This window comes from Panthera tigris, chromosome C1 (assembly GCF_018350195.1).
Source record: "Panthera tigris isolate Pti1 chromosome C1, P.tigris_Pti1_mat1.1, whole genome shotgun sequence".
NCBI lineage: Eukaryota > Metazoa > Chordata > Mammalia > Carnivora > Felidae > Panthera > Panthera tigris.
The window spans coordinates 61438391-61460259 of NC_056667.1; the positions used below are offsets into that span (position 1 = coordinate 61438391).

Here is a 21869-nt window from a genome sequence, read left to right on the forward strand (position 1 = left end):
TTGCATTAGTTTGTTTTCCTAACACTTAGCATGACACAACCACAGAAATGCATTCTCAATGATTTAGTGCTACAATCTTTACAGAATCTATTTCTTCCACTTCTGTTTATCAAACTAAGTTTCCATTTTTAGGATTCCCTCTATTTCTTCTGTTTTCATATATTTTACAGAAGGATATATGGACTAGCTTTCTTGTAGCAAGTTTAAAGAAATTTATAATCTTAGGACACAGAGTAGGCAACGTTTTTAAAAAGGCCATAGTAGAGTACATGATTACTCATTCTTTAACAAGGGCAAAAACAAATTAAATTTACAATTTCCCTTAAAACACAGAAACCATTGCATTAAATCTAGTTCTAACTATCCACTCTGCCCTACCTAAGAAAAAGAAAATAGACTTACATAATCATAATACAATGATCAAAATCAGAAAATTTAACATTGATGCAATACTATTATTTAATTTATTGTCCAAAGTCAAATTTGGTTAATTATCCTATTAGGATCATTTATAAAAAGCTTTTTATTTTTTTTTCTTGTTTAGGATTGATTCCAGAATCATTCATTTTTACTTTTCTTGTCTCTGTAATCTCCTTTTATCTAAAAGAGATTTCCTTTCCTTTGTTTCCTTTTCTTTCCTTTCCTTTCTTGATCTAATATTTTGGCGCATACAGAATAGTTATGTATTTATATGTACTTATTTGGATGTTTATAAATATTGCAAATGAACTGAATTTTTTCTTAACACTCACAAAACGAATAATTTGATTTTCACATTTTTTATTGGTCACATCAGCAGCTTTTTCAAGTATACACCCTGGCATGCTGGGCCTGCCTCAGACTTGGGTAGTTTTTACCAGCAGGGCAACTCTGCTTTTATTGATTAAAATGGAGCAGATGTTTTATTTTTTAATTCCATGTGGATAGTTAGCACTCCTCTGACTTTTTTGGTTTATTTTTCCTTTGTTTCTGCTTAGTTTATTTTTTAATACGGATTAAATTTATTGATATATAATTTATGCACAATAATTTCACAATTTTAAGTGGACAATTTGATGAGTTTTAAAAATGTATAGAGTCATGTACTATCATCACAGTTGTGGACATAGGACTTTTCTATCATGTAAAAGAGTTCCTTCATACCTTTTTGTGGTTAATTCCCTGCCCTATCCCCTGGCCTCTGTAAATACTATGTTTTCTTTCACTATAGGTTTTCCCTTTCTAGAATTTTACATAAATGCAATCCATTTAGTATATTTTCTTTTATATATGGTTTCTATCACTTAGCAGAGTGCTATTGTTGTGTGTTTAGTAATTCACTTCTTCTAATTTGTAGTTGTATTCCATTCTATGGATATACCACCATTTGTTTAACAATTCATCTGCTACGGATATAAGGGTTATTTCCAGATTTTGACTGTTATAAAGCTGCTATTAACATTCATGTACAGATCTTCGTTTGAACATACATTTTTATTTCTCTTGGGCAATATGTAGGAATGGAATTGATGGGTCATATCATAATGATGCCAAGATCTTTACCAAATTAGCTATATCATCTTCTATTCCCATCAGCAATGTGTGAGATTCTAGTTGTTATGTTACACACTCTTGCCAACACTTATCAATATTTTTTATTTTAGTGATTCTATTGGATGTATATTAATATTTCAGGATTAATTTACATTTCCCTAATGACTAAGGAAGTTGAATAGATTTTTATGTGCTAGTTTGTCACCATTTTTTTTTGATGTAGTGTCTGTTCAAATCTTAATTCCATTTTTAAATTTGGTTTATTGTTTTCTTAAATTGTAAGAAGATATCTTTATATATTTTAGATATGGGTTTTTTGTTGGATATACATTTTGCAAAACTTTTCTCCAGTCCGTGGCTTGCATTTCATTTTCTTAGCAGTGGCATTTAAAGAGAAAAACTTTTATGCATTATTTTTTAACTGATTACTCTAGTGATTACACTATGGATCTTGAACAAACATGTGCATTGTCTGTTAATATTGGCCTATATCACTTTAAATGTAAGCACCTTCCATATTATAGTTCCACTTTATCTTCATTCTTTATAGTATTGTTTCCATGTACATTATTTCTATATATGAATTTATATATGAATATACTGTCAGAATTTTCATGATAAACACTTCATATATTTTAAAGAAAATGAGAGAAAATATCTAGTTTTCAGCAGATTGGTCATAATAATATTATGTATGATTATCTCTGTATAATGCTTTTTAGAGTTCACTGAGCTTCTTAAATCCATAAGTTTATGTTTTTATCAAATTCATGAATTTTGATTATTGTTTTTTCATATATGTATGTTAGAATGTTTGATAATCTCCCATAGGTTACTGAGTCTCTATTCATTTTCTTCTCTTTTTTTTCTCTGTTTTTAAAATTTGATTATTTCTATTTACCTGAATTCAAGTTCAAAGACTATCACTCTGCCATCTCCCATCTGATGTTAATCTAAGAATTATTCATTTCAGATACCATACTTTTCAGTTCTAGGATTTCCCTTGATTTTTAAATATAATCTCACTTTCTCTTTTATGATTACTCATCTGTTTCTTTTATTTTTCTTTATTTTCCTTTAAATTCTGGAAGCTATGATTAATGACTTAAGTTTTTTTAATGTTTATTTGTTTATTTATTTATTTATAAATTTTTTTTAATGTTTACTCATTTTTGAGAGAAAGAGAGAGACAGAGTATGAGAGGTGGAAGGGCAGAGAGAGAAGGAGTCACAGAATCTGAAGCAGGCTCCAGGCTCTGAGCTGTCAGCCCAGAGCCTGACGAGGGGCTCGAACTCACCGGCTGCAAGATCATGACCTGAGCTGAAGTTGGACGCTTAACCAACTAAGCCACCCAGGTGCCCCATGTTTATTTATTTTTGAGAGAGAGAGACAGAGCGTGGGCACTGGAAGGGCAGAGAGAGAGAGAGAGGGAGACACAGAATCAGAAGCAGGCTCCAGGCTCCAAACTGTCACCACAGAGCCCAATGTGGGGCTCAAACACACAAACTGTGAGATAATGACCTGAGCTGAAGCCGAACACTTAACCAACTGAGGCACCCAGGCACCACAACGACTGCTTTTTAAATGCCTTATCTGTTGTTTCTAACACCTGGATTACCTCAGTGTTTATATCTAGTGGACACTTTTCTCTTGGCTGAATATTACATTTTCCAGTTTCTTCACTATTTATTAGTTTTTTATTGTATGTTAGACATTATATATTATTTGTTTTAGTAAATCATCATGTTATCTTTAAAGGGTGTTGAGTTTTGGGGCGCCTGGGTGGCTCAGTTGGTTAAGCATCAACTTTGGCTCAGGTTATGATCTTGCAATTCCTGAGTTCAAGCCATGCATCAAGCTCTGGGCTGTCAGCAGAGAGGCTGCTTCAGATCCTCTGTCCCCAGGTCTCTCTGCCCTTCCCCTGCTCGTGCTCTCTCTCTCAAAAACAAAAAAAAAACATTAAAGGTTGTTGAATTTTTCTTTTGTTTTGTTTCTGGAAGGCAGTTACATTTTTGGTGGATTCATTTCACCTACTCAATCTTGATTTGATTTGTTGTTAGGATGGGTCTATTTGAGTTTCAAACTAAGCTTAATGGCATACTTCTTGCTCCAGGATGTGGTCCTCATTCCTGAATATGGTTCTTACCTTTTGATATCTTACCTGAATGCCCAAGTCACTCAGTAAAGTCTCCATTCTGCCTTCTGATACTCCAAAATCTTCTATTATTGAATGACCTCTTCCATCATTACCATTCACCTTTAAGCCATAAATCAGCTGATTTTATCTACTATAGAGTTTTTCTCCGTTCCTGTGTGGCCCAACTCAAAAACTTGCAGTGAATCTCAATGCAGGTATCTGCAGTTCTCTGTCTGTGAAGCTTCTTCTGCTGCTCGGTTACCCTGCTTGACAAATTACAGTCATTTTATAATCCCAGAAATTTCATCTCCATTGTCAATTCATTATGATTGCCCTTCCACTTTATCTTCTGTGACAGGGAAATAATCTCAGGCAGAAAGCCACAGCAATCATGGAATATTGTGGAGGTTTCCTTTGTATCTTTCCGTTTGTCCGAAGATCACAGTTCTTTGTTCATGTTCTTCATATTGTCATATGTTTTGTTACATTTTGTGGGTTTTTTTGACTTGCCAGTAGGGAAAATCTATGCAAGTTATCCAGTTATACCCCCATCTATTTTTAGATTACTTCCAAAATGATCTGCATAAGACACACATCTATAATGTCAATATTCTGTTTAAAACTTACCTTTGTCATCCATTACCTGGATAATAAAATTCAAGCTTTTAAATAAGAGATTCAAAATCCTTTAATTCATAATGTTTGCTGGAATCACTTTTCAGACTTTTTCCTGCAGGCTCTATTCACCCAACTCTAATGATTTTCAAATTTAATATGCATAAGAATTATATGGTAACTACATGTTTAAAATGGATATATCTTTTTCCATCTCACCTCAATCAAATTTGATATATGTAGAATATACTGTGAATCTAAAATTTTAACAAATGGCCTAGGCAATTTTGATGTAAGCAATGTGAAGCTACCTGATGAAGATCATTGTTCAAGTCTTGCAAATCAAATTGTGGTAAGACCAGCAGCACCTGCTTCAATGAGAGATTTTTAGAAATGCAGAATGTCACTTCCTATCCCACCCCTAACCATCCAGAATGTTTGTTTGTCTGTTTGTTTGTTCATTTTTAATTCTAGCTGACAGGTTTGCAGGCTAAAGTTTGAAAAGCAGTGTTCTAGATTACTTTATTCTTTAGGACAAGGGTTTTTCATACTCCAATGTTTTTATCCTTATTATTTCTTCTGCTTAAGTGTATGTTTATTTCTTTTCCTAATAGGAAATTATTACTTATTTAAAATCAAGATAAATTGAGCCTCTTTGAGCTTTCTTGAACTCCCAAGCAGATTTTATTGTACTGTCTTTTGGGTTTCAATTACAAATTTACATTGTTTTATATTACAGCACTTATAATTATTTGTTTGGATATTACACATATTGGTCTGTGAACTTTGAGCATTGAGATAGTCTTTTTCTTTAATTCCTCAGTGTGTAAGGACCTATAAAAGATCCTTTATAAATACCCATGAGATATTAATGATGAGTATCCAAACACGAGCACAAAAAATACTTGATTGATGTAATGTACTTTAATAAAGATGGTCAGCTTAGAAGCTAGACTATTTGTTTCCACATCTCAGTTCTGAGACTTGTTAGCTGTGTATCTTTAGACAAATTATTCTCTCCTTAGTCTTGAAATGGAGGAAATAGAATTACCTATTTCATTGGGTGGTTTATAGTTTCAGAAAGACAAACCATATGTAATATTCAGCAAAACACATAGCACACAGTAAGTACTCAATAAAAATTAACTTCGTTGAACTTCTGCTTCAAACAAACATTTTTTGAAAACCTAATGTTCTGCCGTTTTCTACAGAAAAACAAACAAAAAGGATCGTGTCTTTTAGATTATTAGATTCTAAAGAGATGAGAATATGTAATCCTAAAAACATCAAAGTAGTGAAATCTGCACTTATATCAATGAACTCCAAACTTTTTTATCATAATCCATATAAAATTAGCATTCTCAAATGCATATATTTGTTTTTAAATTAAAATTATGAACAAAAATCATAAATTTGTGGGTGTAAATCCATATTTCGAATATCCTTTTTGATAATATCAAAATATTTTGACAAATTTGTTTTCAAATATGATTAGATTGTCATTAATTTTGCCTGGAAATTTGGCCTACAAAAAGCTCAGATTTTTAGAAAGAAAAGTGCCAGCTCTGCCATTTTCCTTCCCTTCTTCTTATATTAATAACATACATATCATCTGTGATGGCTTCACAGGAGTCTTTTAAAGATAGCCTCCTAATTTTTTTAAGGATAGATTCAGATAAAATTAGATATTAAAATCTATAAATCTACTTAATTTAGCTCACATAGCTATAATGCATCATTATGTACTAATTGCTAAAAAAAAAGTGAGGAGCAACTCTCAGCTTATCTACATTTGGAATTATAAGTATTTATTTATTAACTTTGGGTATTGTATGTGACACATGGCTCACTGATGTATGAGCTGAGAGCTGAGACCACCAATATAAATTTTCATGTTCAATATTAGTAAAATTTAATTATCTTTATTTACAAATAAAGATACATAGAATTTCTATATTTTTTTACATATTAATTTCTTACTAGATACCTGTCATATATGCATCCCACTTTAAATGGAGCATACTTTGGGTAAATTCCTAGCGATGCTATTGCTGGGTCATAAGGTAGTTCTATTTTTAATTTTTTGAGGAAGCTTTACACTGTTTTCCAGAGTGGCTGCACCAATTTGCATTCCCACCAACAGTGCAAGAGGGTTCCCATTTCTCCACATCATTGCCAGCATCTATAGGCTTCTGATTTGTTCATTTTAGCCACTCTGACAGGCCTGAGGTGGTATCTCAGTATGGCTTTGATTTCTATTTCCCTGATGATGAGTGACCTAGACCATGGGGGAGGGAAAGGGGAAAAAAGTTACAAACAGAGAGGGAGGAAGGCAAACCATAAGAAACTCTTAAATACAGAGAACAAACTGAGGGTTGATGGGGGCTTGGGGAGAGGGGAAAGTGGGTGATGGCATTGAGGAGGGCACTTGTTGGGATGAGCACTGGGTATTGTATGGAAACCAATTTGACGATAAATTATATTAAAAAAAAGAATGTGAAAAAAAAACCTGTATAAAATTCTCCAGTGCACAATAAATGAATATAAATATTTAAAAAAGAAATAAATAAAAATAAATGGGGCATACTTCTTTAAATGGTATCTAGGTTGTAGTCCTAAAATGAAACATAAGACTCTGGGGGAAATTTTGAGATTTCTACAGTTTCAAAGATCTTAAATAAGAATTTTAATGAACAAAACCATATTATACCATCTAATTAACCTCACATATATCTTTCCTTCACATAGGCAAACCACTTAAAATTTCTCAAGTGAAAGAAAAATAGCATTTTGATTACTCAACTTTTTAAAAAGCATTTTATGTGATGAAAGCAGGTGTTGAATGGTCATTTATTCCATCCTACAGATTTCTAGCAAGATCTCTTTCCAATCATTGAGAAGAAGTCATTTAAATATTTATTACAAAGAGGAAGGGCATGGGAGGGGGGTATTTAATTCAACCTATGACAGTTTGGCTTACTAGACCTAGGTTCTTATTACCACAAAACAATGCCTGACAGAAAGCTCTGTGTTTTCTATTCATGGTGATCTATAGCCTGGAAACTGTTGAATCTTTTTTTTCCAATGTTTTTTTCTTCCATAACGTGTATTTGACTGTAAAATTGATATTTTTTTCAACTATCCTAAAATCCAGGTCACAAAGCATGTGTTTCATAGTTTCTGAATCCTTTACATAGATAAGATTTTATCCGCGTTAGTTCTATTCTTATTTTAGATTGGATTATTCCATGTTGTGGGGGCTGTCCTGTGCATTTGTAAGACGTTTAGCAGTTTTCCTGGCCTCTAGCCTCTAGCTGCTGGTAGCCACTGCACTCATCCCCAGTGTGACACCAAAAATGTCTGCAGACATTGCCCCTGGGGGACAAAATCACCCTCTGTTGAAAACCATTAATTTAGAGGACAAAATTAATTGATATTTAAAAAAAAAATTTTTTTATCGTCTATTCGTTTTTGGGAGACAGAGAGAGACAGAGCTCGAGCAGGGGAAGGACAGAGAGAGAGGGAGACACAGAATCCGAATCAAGCTTCAGGCTCTGAGCTGTCAGCACAGAGTCCATAGCGGGGCTTGAACTCACTGACCGAGATCATGACCTGAGCTGAAGTTGGATGCTTAACTGACTGAGACACGCAGGTGCCCTGATATTTCTTTAAATCCAAGTTACATTTTAATTGAATAGTTTCTTGATTAAAGAGAGCATTTTCTCCTGATGGGAATTGGCCAAGATAATAATAATAAATTTCTTTGGAAAAAAAAGAAACAAAATTCATACCCACAAAAAAAAGAATCTTATTTTTTGCATACTTAACTAAACTTTATAGTTAGTTGCAAGTTTTAAACACTGTTTAATAGTTGACTCTTACTTTAAGGAACCAGAAAACATTTATACCCACAAATGAGAGTAAACATTAATTTTTATATTTATATTTCTTCTTAATAATCCAATATATCTCATAATCTCTAAATGAACAAATTCTCAATAAAACATTGATAGGATATTAACTGAAGACACTAACACATGCTTCAATTCTTATATTAGCACTATTTCCTGGAGAACCTTCCCTGACCCCTTCCAAGTCTGGATTAGGTGCCCTTCCAATGTACTCTTGTAAGCACCCTGTACCTTATCATATTGTGAACAATTCTGTATTTCATTTCTTGGTTATTTCTCTACATCTTCCTCTAGTTTAGGAGTCACAATCTTACATGCTTGCAGGAATGATGCAGGTAACGTAAATGAATTAAGATGATAGTGATATGACAAAGTTAAATGGAACTAACACTCAATGTTTCTGAGACACAAGAAGTGGTGGAGACTTTGGAAAATTAGAGAATTTATGCTCCATGTAAAGGGAGTAGTAATTTATCTCCAGCTAATCATTGCCAACTAGGAATGTAAGCCCAGTATTGCCCCAAATTTCAGAGAATCAGAAATTATATGAAGCTTCCTGATATGCAATTTCCATTCTTTCAAATTTTTAGTTGTGTTATGCAGGCCAAACCATATATATCCCTCCCCTCTGCACCCCCCCACCACCTGACTTGTGGCCTGTTTGTAATCTCTGGTAAAATTATGAGCACCACCAAGGCAGAGACCGGATCTAAATTGCTTATCATTGTAATCTAAATACTTAGAAAAATTCCTGGTGTATATTCATCAATAAATACATGTTGCATAAATAAATTAGTAAGTTATAATTCTATGGTGACTAGGAAAAAGAAAAGCACTCCAAAGGAGGAAGAATTATGTTGACATTGGACAAAATATGGTTCTATTTTGGCCATTATAAGTGGAAATTAGGAAATTGTCATATATCTGTTTAAGGGATATATTAGTGAATTTGTGGGAATAGAAAGTGCAAAAATGGATTGGAAATAAATGGAGTTGGGAAAATGTAGGCAATGAATATTGATTGTTCTTTCAAAAGGCAAAAGACTGGGCAGTATCTTGAGGAATGCCAGAATCACAGAAAGATTTCTACAATAGAATGTTTTTGATCTTTTTAAAGTTTTGTTCCTTTGGATAAACATCAACACTCTCCTTTTCAAAAATAAATAAGCATTAAACAAATTTAAAAGAAAAAACAAAGGGAGGGTGCCTGGATGGCTCAGTCGGGTAAACATCCAACTTCAGCTCAGGTCATGATCTTACATTACAGTTGGTGAGTTTGAGCCCTGGTATGGGCTCTGTGCTGACAGTTCAGAGCCTGGAGCCTGCTTCAGATTCTGTGTCTCCCTCTCTCTCTGCCCCTCCCCTGCTCGTGCTCTGTCTCTTTCCCTTTCAAAAATAAATATACACTTAAATTTTTTTTAAAAATCGACATTCACTGCCTGTTTAGATTTTTTTTAATTTAAAATAATTAAAATATAAGTGAAAACAAATTAAAGAAATTATAATATTCAATTTGCTTTTTCAAACAGCATGTATTTGCATTCTCCCAAATTCCCAGAGACTTTGATTAGCTCCTCCCTATTAAATCATCACTATATTATTTAAAAAGAGAACAAGTGTATTCAAAAGCCAACTGGAGGAAGCCCATAGGAAGTCATTATAGAAAACAGATGTGGAAGGGTCAGCAGAAGTGATGAGAAAAAAATAGGTCAAAAGCAAATTTGGAGACATTACCTTTAGTACAGGTACTCAATCTAAGAGTGGGTTCCTTCTCTTTTTTTCTTTTTTTTTTCAAAATTTCAAGCAAAGTCAAGTGCTTCTGCCACACTGATACCTTTAATAAGTGATATCTTTTGTGAAGATAAATTCAGAATTATTTCAACAAGAGGCATGTAGGTGTGAACTTTCATGAACAGTTATTTTTATACTGATTAATGGATCCTTTCACTGAAGCTGTCTATGACGCATGAGGCAGCTCTAGTCCATTAAACTTTAATGCTTGGAACTAAATATATTTCATACTGAAGCTCTGCATAGTCCCTTGCCCTAAAGTAAACCTTAATATTCTTTGAAGTCTACAAAACTTCTTTATTAATTTTTTCCCTACTAACACAAACAGGCTATAATAATTACTGGGCTGGCTAAATTGTGTTGATACAAAAAAAATACTTAAATAAGCACATTATTAAAATATTTATTTCTATACCCCTGTTTTCACACCCAGAAACCCAGTCTTCTTTCCAAACCCAGTTCAGGTCTTCCTTGTAACTTGATGTGACATTTCAGGGACTATCTGAATATTTGCATTGGGTAGGGTGTTACAGAAAACAATTTAGCCTAACTTACATCTTACAGGTGAAGAAATTGAGATATTTCATGATTAAATATATTTAGAAATAGAGTGGACTATGATGTAAGGTGAATGTTCTCAAAGGTCAGTCTTTGAGGTGATATGTTTAATATTAATATATAAACTTGTAAACATCTTAACTTTATAGACATTCATGTATACATTATACAATTTGATCCTGTTACAATGCTATAAGATAGATACAGCAGATATTAGATTCCCTTTTTACAGGTGAAGAGCACTTGGTCAGGGCTTATACATGAAAGGCAAAAAATTGAGAGTAGATTAGTTGGGGGTGGAGGGTAACATGTCATATTGAGAAAAGCATACTATTTAAAATCAGAAGATTAAGTTCAAATCCCAGTTCAGCTTTGATTTAAATGTACATTAAATAAACATATTTTATGGTATGGTGTGCCAGTTGAGTTCTTGAAAACCAGGCTCTGAAAGGGATTTTGGAGTGGAAGAGATTTATTTGGAAGTGACACCTGTGAAAAGGAAAGGAAGGTAGTAAAATTAGTCTGGGTAAGATAGTAGAGTTAGACTTGTTGAAATCTTTGCCACCCCAATGGGAACCTCAGAGCAAAAATTGCCTATTAGAGGAGTATCACTAGAGTGGCTAGGTCCTTCTACCATCAGCTTTCTCAGTCCATGACTAGGGCCACCTTGGAAAGATAGTGATCTTCTTGGCTCTACTGCTACAGTGGATCCTGAAAGAGCTAGCTAAGGGAGGCTTTCAGCTAACCACACTACCAGTACACTCTTCTTGAAGGGAGATCTGAGTGGCATATTTCTGCATCTGCCATGCAAGGGGAAATATCCATGATTCTATAATAAATGAAAAAGGGAGATTACTTACCTCTATATGTAGTATGAGCTCAATTGTATACATATTAATAATAAAGATTATGTGTCAAGCATTATGCAAAAATGCATTACATTTTTTTATTGAGTCCTCACAACTCTATGAGATTGATATTATGATCTCCACTGAATAGAAAAACACTCCATAACCTACGAATTTAGGGGACAATGTCCCAAATGTAGGAAGTAGCTGTCAGTATGCAAACACAAGTTTACTTTGTTGTGATATTCTTTGCTCTATTTAGTTTCGTGAAGGTTTGTACCTAGGGAAAGAATGGAAGGAAATAAACACATAAATGATAATAGTGATTATATGGTAGTACTACAGGTTATAAATTGTTATTTATTCCTTTACTTTCTACATTTTCTATTATGACATGTTCTAGTTATCTGTTGAGGCATAACAAATTACCCCAACCTTAGTCCTCTAATACAACAATCATTTAATTATTCTCATGGGTTCTCAGTTCATAAATTCAGACAAAACACAGGAGGGATGGCTTGATTCTTCTCCACTGTATTTAGGGCCTCAGCTGAGAAGACATAAATGACTGGTGTGCTCCATCAACCAGGGAATTGGAAACCTTTGAAGGCCTCACATATCTGGTTGTGCCTGGACTAGAATGACTAAGTCTGGCTTTAGCTAGGTCATTTGATTGGAAAGACTTTATGTGATATGTAGCTTCTCTATCTATGTGGCCTGGGACCTAGTATAGCCTGACTGCTTCAAATTAGTAAGACTTCTTGCATGGTAACTAACAGCTTCAAGAGCAAGTTTTCCAGAAAATAAGGAGGAAGGAATGTGGCTTTTCATGACCTAGACTTGGAGGTCATAGTTTACTTCTACCACACTCTTTTGGTCACAACCCACCCAGATTCAAGGGGAAGGGCCACAAATTTCACATCTATACGGGAAGATCATAAATTAATGTGTGCCGTGTTTTAAAACTTGCAGAACACATATTTCCAAATCAGAAGAAAGTAAATTTTAGACATTAAAATTCCCAGTTTAGTTTTTATTCTGAAATAGGATTGGCAAAACAAAACAAAACAAATGTGTGTGTGTGTGTGTGTGTGTGTGTGTGTGTGTGTGTGTGTATTTAACTTATGTAATTTGGTGGTAGAGAATCTGAGCTCTCTAACACTAATGGTTACTTATTTTTGGCTTTATCCATAGTAACAATCACAAAGCTAACAACAGGCAAGATATTAGATGCTGTGTTAGAGTTTTATGCATAATACGAAGTTGGAGTTGCTACCATTACAAAAAGCTTTCACCCATTTACTTAAATCTTTGTAGATCTATTGTATCCTGAATCCTATTTTTTCAAGGATTTCCTGGACAGATTTTTTTGTCCAAGCCTTACTCTACCACATGTGGATTTTATTTTTCTTAAAAATAAATATTGTATACATTAATGCATTACAGAGGCTTATTTGCCCCACACTTCAGAAAGCTTCTGTGTTCCACTGAGTAATAATGATGTAAATTTGGCTAGACAGTGCATAGAGGAAAACCTGTCCATTCTCCAGAAGACTATTCCCTATCCAAGGCTTAAGGGTCATTCTTTTAAAAAATTTGCCATTAGATACTTGTTATGTATCATAGAGCAAGCAATTAATAAGATAAGCTTTATCATATTTAAAATTTACCTAATATTATTTTTATGAATTGTTTTTCTGGGAGCTGTGTACCATATTGCTGAATTTTAAAATTCTTCCATTACAACTTAAGACTTCTGTAGAGGAGGATAGAAATATTTGGGACTTGTCACTTAAATGCAACAAAATACAGCAAAAATCACCCTCTCTTCGATATTGGAACAAAGGAAAGATCGGCACCATGGATCATCAAACATGCAGCATGGAATTTGAAGTCAAACAGGCTCAAATTTGTACCTAGCTCCAACACTTACAAACTAAGTTTCTACAATTACTTCAAATTCTTTGAGTCTGATTTTTATCAGGTATAGTAGGGATAGTTCTATTTTTCTCATAGGTAACTTGTGAAACTTGAAAGAGATTATGTCAAAACATTTTACATGGTACTTAATCATAGTAAGCAAATTTTAAGTAGGAATGAATGTTTTGTTACATTCTCTTTAGCACAGCTTGGAAAGAGAAAACTTCTATTTTTATCGCATTTGGTAAAAAAAAAAATTTAGATCAATCAGAGATCAACTTAAGAAATCCAACCAAGATATGAAAGGATAATTTAGTACTTTGAACTGACTCAACATTTGACTGTTCTGGAGAAATCATGACAGGGCACCTGGGCTCAGTCATTAAGCATCTGACTTTGGCTCAAGTCATGATCTCACAGTTCGTGAGTTTGAGTCCCACATCGAGTGATCTCAAGCCCTGCTCCGGGTGAGCCCTATTTCTCTCTCTCTCTCTCTCTCGCTCCCCTCCCTCCCTCCCTCTCTTTCTCTCTCTGTCTGCCACTCACTCACTTTAACCCTCTCTCTCAGAAAAAAAAAAAAAAAATCATGACATACTTTCTCTTACATTCCACAAATTTCGGCTAAATAAGAAAAAATATATAAGAATAGTTGAGATTGGGGTGCCCGGGTGGCTCAGTCGGTTGAGCGTCTGACTTCAGCTCAGGTCATGATCTTACAGTTTGTGGGTTCGAGACCCGCGTGGGACTTGGTGCTGACAGCTCGGAGCCTGGAGCCTGCTTTGGATTCTGTCTCCCTCTCTCTCTGCCCCTCCCCCACTCATGCTCTGTCTCTGTCTCTCAAAAATAAATAAAAATGTTAAAAATTTTTTTAAAAAACTTTAAAATATTAGTTGAGATTACTAGAATCTGCCTGATAAATATTTTATATATTCCATTTTTTACATATAATTATTTTAATATAGTCTAGTACAGTGCTTGTCAAAAGGTAGATATTCATTAACACATATTTGTCAAGTTAAAGAGTATCCATCTTTCTACTGATTTGTACGAGTTCTTCATATATTAGATACACAAACCACTTGTAAATTTTACATATTACAGATGTTTCTCTAATTTTTAATTTATCTTATTGTATTTTTAATCGCTTTATTTGCCTAAATTTATCATATTTTTCCTCTACTTTAAAAAATGATTTTGTGCTTAAAAAGACCTCCACTTCCTGCATTGCCTACCCATCTGCAGAGAAAAACATTCTAATTTTCCATTTACCTCAGAGACTACTCCTGTCTTTAGCCTCACCATTTAAAATTAAAAGTTATTGATGAAGTTGGAATTAATTCCCATGATTTTTTTTGTTGTTATTCCTGGAGAAAGCAGAACTCATAGACATTTCCTGTTTCCAGTACTGCTTTAGAGTTTTCCTATGTTTTATTACTTTGATTATTTCAGTGGGTAACTAATGAATCAGAGGAAATGAAGTTGTGGGGAGGAGGCAAGGGGAAAGGAGAAACAGAAGTTAGATGATGGAGTCAAATCACTTGCTTATTTGGAAGCTTTCACTGAGGACCAAACTGAGCTCCAGTCTTCTATGTCCAATGGTGATAAGTTTATTGAGTTATTATTTTTCCAGGTACCTTTTAAGTACTTTAAATGTATTATCACATCAGTTGTGAATGCACAGTTTGTATGTGTATCACATCAGGAGATGCAGTTAATGTCCCCTTTATTGAAAACCAACGAACTTCATGTGAAGAGGTTATGTAACTTGCCCCAATTGACACAGTCATTGGCAGAGCTGGGATTCTAACTAGGGAGGTAATTCTAGTACCCACAGTCTTAACCTTATGTTTTAAGTGTCTCAAACTTAACATGTGACAAATTAAACATTTTATTTCTCCCCCAAACTACTTCTTCCTAATTCTTCCCTAGCTCATGTCATTCTATTAGCTATTGCACTTGGGAAAAATTCGAACACCAAATACCCTGGTCTGCAAGACTCTATGAGATCATGTGGCTTTGACCTCATCTTGAACATTATTTTCCTTTCTTGTTTTTTTTTTAAGCCTTCTCTTAAACACTGGCCTTCAAACACACTAAGTTTATTTCCATCTTAAGAAATTATATGTTTCACACTAGCTGCTCCCTGGCCTTTAGTGGCCATCCTTGAAATTGTGGCTTGGATTTCTCCTTTTTGGTATTTACTACATATCTCAAGTGCACATTTACCTCAATGAAGCTTTCCCTGATTACTCAGTTTAGAGTAGCCCCTTTATCATTTGCCTGTTTTCCCTCCTAGTCATTGGTACTGTATCATTCCATACATTACTTTTTACGTGTTATCTCTCTACTCTTACATACACACAGTAAAAATATAAGCTTCATGAAGGCAGAAATTTAACTGTCTTACTGCAGTGTCTCCACTGCTCATAACAGTGTTTCACATACTATATATGCTCAATAAATATTTGTTAAGTATATGAAAAGTGTATTGAAAAGGAGAATAATGTCATAAAAACTGTGTGTAAGAATATTTGGTAGCAATATGGAAAATGGGCTGCAGTGGGAAAAGGCTTCATCAAGGAGACTAGTTAGAAGGTTGTAAAATGGAGGGTGATGTTAGAAATGAGAAGAAATATAGGAAGTACTAGTAAGTTAAAACCAGAGGAATTCTGAAACTGATTGAGTGGAAGAGATTTAAAGTCATTTGGAGTAAGAAAATGTCATTAACATGAATAAGAAATACTAGAAGATGACAGATAACACTGGGAAAATTATGAATGGTATTTATAAGAGCAATTTTGAATTTTTAATTTGAGATGCTATTGATAGGCAGGGTGCATAGAATTTGGACTTAGAAGATCTGGACTAAAGATAAAGTTATCTGGTTGTGTAAGAATTACCAAAGGTGGCATTTGGAATGAGAAAGTAGCTTGGGCCTAAACTCACTTTTTGGAGGCAGACAGAAATAAAGAAGAGGCAAAGAGAAAGAAATCAGGAATATATGGTTTTAAGACAGCAAAAGAGGTAAGGATTTTAAGAAAAAAGAGATAATCTGACTATAGAGAGGAGATGGAGGATTGACATTGGGTTTGGTGAACAAAGTTACCTTCTGAAACTTGAGGAGGTGATTCAGGACCATGGTGAGTCCTTATGTCTGAGGTGGAAGAAACTAGCATAGTGATTTCTCTTGATAATATAAGGCAAGGACAAAGGGAGAACCGATGGTGTGAGAAAGAGCAGAATTCAATGTGTAAGGAGTATAGTGAACTCAGTTGGGATTATGTAAGATTTGTGTATACATGGCTAGGGATTACTAAAGAAATGAGATCGGAGCTGTCAACAGTGAGCAGCAATAACTTTATTCAGAAGCTTGGAAAATGAAGCAAGGATAGAGATAACTGTAAGAATAAGCTTCAGTGGAATAAATTTGTTTTGTTCTGTTTGTTTTGTTTAAAAGAATGGAGAAGAGGAACCTGGGTGGCTCAGTCAATTGAACGTCTGACTCTTGATTTCAGCTCAGGTCATGATCTCACAGTTCCTGAGATGGAGCCCTGTGTCGGGCTCTGTGCTGACAGCACCGAGCCTGCTTGGGATTCTGTCTCTCCCTCTCTCTCTGCTCCTCCCCTGCTCACTCATGTGGGATTCTACCCCTCTTTCTCTCTCAAAATAAATAAACATTAAAAATAATAAAGAATGAAAAAAAATAATAAAGAATGGAGAAAACTTAAGTCTCTATTCTGAACAAAGGGAGTCAATGGAACAGTAAAGAAACACAAAATCTTTAACTTACTTAGTAGAACAGATGTACAGAGTAGAGAATTTTGAAACTATAACATTAATTTTGCTATTTGGAATTCTTTACCAAAGTTTTTTCACTTTTTTATAATTTCTCCTAGACCTTCAGTTATGTATAACAGGATTAAGAAATCAAACTTTTTTTTTTTAATGGGAGGATTTTCTTAACCAACAGTATTTGAAATAATACTTTCATGCATAAATGCAGTGGCCTATCCCATGAAGACTTGACTTTCTTGCCACAGAGTATGTTTGAGATGTTGGTGGGTCAAATATTATACAGAAGTTGTGGTTTGAATTCTTGCTTTGAGTGAGAAATAATCTTCTCACTCAAAAGAAAGAAACATGAAGACCTTTCTTTGCATTCCCTTCCAGCTGTGGGGTTTTATGAATATATGACCCTCCATATCACTCTTTTGAATGTTCTGACTTATAAAATAAGGTATAAAATAATAACTTTTCATAGGGTAATTTTAGAAATTTTTTTTTTATTTTTATTGTTTTATTAACCATCTTTGAAGTCTTATCATATACCAGGTTTAAATAAGTTAATGCATCTGAAAGGTTAATTACATAATAAAAATTCAATGAATGCAAATTGCTATTAATATTGTGAAAAAGTTCCTTGTCTCTCCAAAGACAGAAATACAGTGCAAATAATAGTATGAGGAAAGTAAGGACCCCTTTGGCCATTGCATAAATTATTCTAACTTAAAGGCCTAAATACTACTTCAAACATTTTCACTGTTAAAATAAGTGAAGTTAAGAAAGACACTACTGATTGATTATATGTAGGCCCATGACACTATGTGTCATTAATTATGTATAGGTGCTATGACACATATGCAGAGAAGAAACAATTACTGATTACCATGAAATAATCCCCTGCAGTCAGTCCAATATCACAGTTGCTGGAGAAGCACATTTGTTGGAGTGACCTACAAGTAAGATTGAGTTGAGTTTTCAAGAACCTCACCATAGGTAGTGTCCTTTCTATCTTTCATGGTCCAATGATAGAGGATTGATTGTAACTGAATAGCCCTGTCATTTGGTCCTACATTTCAACCATCTCAGAGTTGCTCTCTGCTGTCTCGTGTGCTCTTATGCCAGAAATCACACTTAGGTTTTCTTTGAGCACCTGAACTGGCTGACAGTTAGGGATCAATATATCCTGTTGCACAGTGTCCAAACCTGCTATTAGTAGAAAAGTAACACTAAAGATGTGTTTCCTTACAGGACAGTGCAGAATTGATCACTTCCCTGCTTCACAGTGGAGCTGACATACAGCAGGTTGGGTATGGTGGCCTCACTGCCCTACATATTGCTACAATTGCTGGTCACCTGGAGGTAAGTCTCACCTTGATCACCTGTAACAAACCTGACTCTTTTAATTCTTGTTCTTAACTGTTTTTAAAGGCTGGCTTTTAGGAGCTGGTTTATTTTTTAGCTACTGAACACATCATTTATTTGGAGGGTCAAGTTAAGCTATATAAATGTTCTTTTGATAGTCAATTCAGTCTGTTTTGTAACAATGTAATCAAACACCAATTAATATAAAGATGGCTGGGTACACACAGGCTATATAGCAGTGATTAAGAGCATAGGTTTCAGGGACAAAAAAAAAAGAGCAGATATGTTGGAGTCAGGCAGTTCATTTTCCATCACTTGCTGTGTTTTCCTCAAGCAAGTTACTGTACGTGATGATATCTCTGTTTTCTTCATTTATAAAATAGAAATAGTAATAGGCCTATTGTAATTATTAGATTAGACAATCCATATAAAGCACTTTTCAGATTGCTTCAGTAAATACTCAGTAAAAGATCATTCATTCATTCACTTATGTATTAGTTGATTTATTAAGCATCAGTTGTGCTGTAGATACTGTTCTAGCTCCGAGGTGAGAGTAGCAGGAAAGACAGGCAAGATTCCATTTTCTTGGAATTTAGTTGTAGAAAATGAGACAGGCAATAAAAGAAAGAAAACATATAACATCACTAGTGAGTACTAGAAAAATAATAAAACAAAGTAAAATGAAAACAGAGTGGAGAAATGGGCACCATTTAAAATAAAGTATATGGTAAAACTGTATATAAAATATATATGATAGCATATGCAAAGACCCTGTGGCAGAAAAGACTCAGGTGTGTCTGAGTGATATGAGTGAGCCAAAGTTGTTTATGTGGTATGAGCTAGAGATAGAGTGATGGAGATTGAGATCAGGTGGATGCTTACAAACCAGATCACAAAGTATTTTAAAGCTCATGGGAAGGATTCTGAGTCATGTCTTAGATTTAATTGTTGAAATATTGATTTCATACATACAAAGCACTTTCATTTGTATTACTTATTTAATTCACTGACAAATTCTCATGAAACAATTTTTAGCAACAGTGCCATTTGATAGATATAAAGATATAAAACCACTACTCTTGTATAGTAATTGTCTTTACATATTGCAAATCCACTGAAAAAAAAGAGCCATGTCTGGAATCCTGGTCATTTTTCTCAAAATTTCACACTCTATTAGTTATGGTAACCATGGTACCTTTATTATTAAACAGTTATCTATTTCTCCCTTTTAGTCACATTGCAAGTTAAATTGTATTTTCCTTGCTAACACACTCACGCGCGCGCACACACACACACACACACACACACACATCAACTGTGAACAAATAGAGCTGCATATCATATAAAATACATAAAACTTATGAAGTTGGTGTAATCTACTTCCCTTAAGAGTGTCACTTTAAGGGGCTCTTATACTCGATAAATATTGACATATTTCATCGAGAGAAAAATCGTTTCCTTCGTGCTTACATTTCCACCCTTACTATATCTTATTTCCCCCCAAAATAAATCTTTTGGTGAGATTCACTGTAATTATAAGTGAATCTGTGTTATTTATGAGTAAGGAAATTTTATTAGAATCACCTAAATAACTTTTCCAAAAAAGAAACCGACTGAGGCCAGTAATAAAGTAAATGGAAGGTAAACTTTAAGGAGTCTGGGTTTCCACCAGACTCCTTAAACATCCCTGTTTTATGGGATAGACATTAAGTTCCAGTGAGATACATCCAGCCTCTTAATGCCGGGAAAATGGCAGAATATGTTTTGCAAAACAAAATCCTTTTTGTCTAGTGCTGAGCTGATTACATTTGTCAGGGATAGAATTACAACAGGGTCAAAAGCAAGGTGGTTAAGAGCCTGGTCTCTTCTTCTCCTACTGAAATATCTATTTTCTTACTTATGTAAATCATAGTGTAGAATGAAATATAATTCTACTAGCCTTAGGGAAAACTTTACCAGAATAATTCCAAATATGTCTCTAGTCTTGTCTTGCATTTCTTTATGGGTTCTCCAACTTCATTAGCTGTTGTATAACATTTTGTGATTTTTGTAGACAATTACTGATGGTACATAAAGCAGGTGTATATTCATTAACCTTTATTCTCTTTTTATCTAATAGATGAATTAAGTTACAGGTTGGATAATAAAACAAAATGGTATTTAAAAACCTATAAGTTTCATATTCAAAATACAAAATTTTTCTCTGAATTATGTTTTCAAAGCTATTAATTGCAATAAATACTTACTATTAATGTATTTTCTTCCCTACTCATATTCATTCATTTAATAAATATTTTTAGCCTCTACTTTTTCTATAGCATAGTGTTAGAATATGGGAATGATAGAAGAAAACATGTATGACATACTTTTTCCTTCTAAAGGTATTATAGTGTAGCTGGACACACGAAATGAATACACAGGAAGGGGCACCTGGGTGGCTCAGTAGGTTAAGCATCTGACTCTTGCTCTCTGCTCAGGTCATGATTTCACAGGTCATGGGTTCGTGAGCTTCGCATCAGGTTCTGCATTGGCAGCATGGAGCCTACTTGGGATTCTCTCTCTCTCCCTCTCTCTCTGCCCCTCCCCACTTGTGCTCATGCATGTGCTCCCTCTCTCTCTCTCTCTCTCAAGATAAACAAATAAACATTAAAAAATGAATCTACAGGAAGAATTATATAAACAATTCAAAAGTAAAATTGTAAGGAAGGAAGGAAGGGGAAAGAGTCAAAGATCAGAGTGAGTTTGATAATTAGAAACAATTAGAAATGTGATAATTGCATAGCAAAGAATGACAACACAAAATGAGAAGTGTTACGTGTTCACTGGGAATAGAAATCAATGTAGACTGAAAGATTTGGGGAAGGATTTATGAGAGGGGTTTTGAAGTTGGGCTGAACTTTAAGGAGTGGTAAGAACTTGACAGAAAAAAAAGAGGAATCATGTCCAGAAACTGTAAGAAGAATGAGCTGAACACACTTAGGAGAGAGTGAATGTAATGACAAACAGGTTGTGAAAAGTCCCTTTGGATGTTAGGAATGGACCAGACTAAGGAAACTGAGCATAAAAGTCCAAGGAGTTTCATTCAACTTAGTAAGCATATATTGTAGTTTATGAAGTACAACACACATGACTAGATGAATAAGGAGATAAATAAAACAAATAAATCCCTGCTCTTTAAAGACATTTACAGCCAGTAGGATTTTTTTCTAATAGGAAATAAGGAGCCATTGGAACTTTTTGAGCAAGAGAATGATTGGAGTTTTGATAAGTAATGTATTGAAGAGGATTTCTCTGAACAAAGAATTTACTATGGATTCCAGAGTGATGATATGATGATTAAACAGAGAGAGATAAAAGATTGGGTAAAGGAATCAATTTGGAGGAGAACTCAATTAGTCCCAACATGTTGAT

The 21869-nt window shown here is 34.3% G+C and overlaps 1 protein-coding gene across 2 annotated transcripts in view; it reads left to right on the plus strand.

Moving 5' to 3' along the window:
• LOC102964317 (serine/threonine-protein kinase TNNI3K) overlaps positions 1 to 21869 on the plus strand; it is a 288998-nt gene that overhangs the window by 16874 nt on the left and 250255 nt on the right. For both annotated transcript variants that reach the window (XM_042997580.1, XM_042997581.1), the window contains exon 6: positions 18345 to 18455. In XM_042997580.1, coding sequence (XP_042853514.1) covers positions 18345 to 18455 — 111 coding nt within the window. The remainder of the gene's footprint in view (positions 1 to 18344; positions 18456 to 21869) is intronic.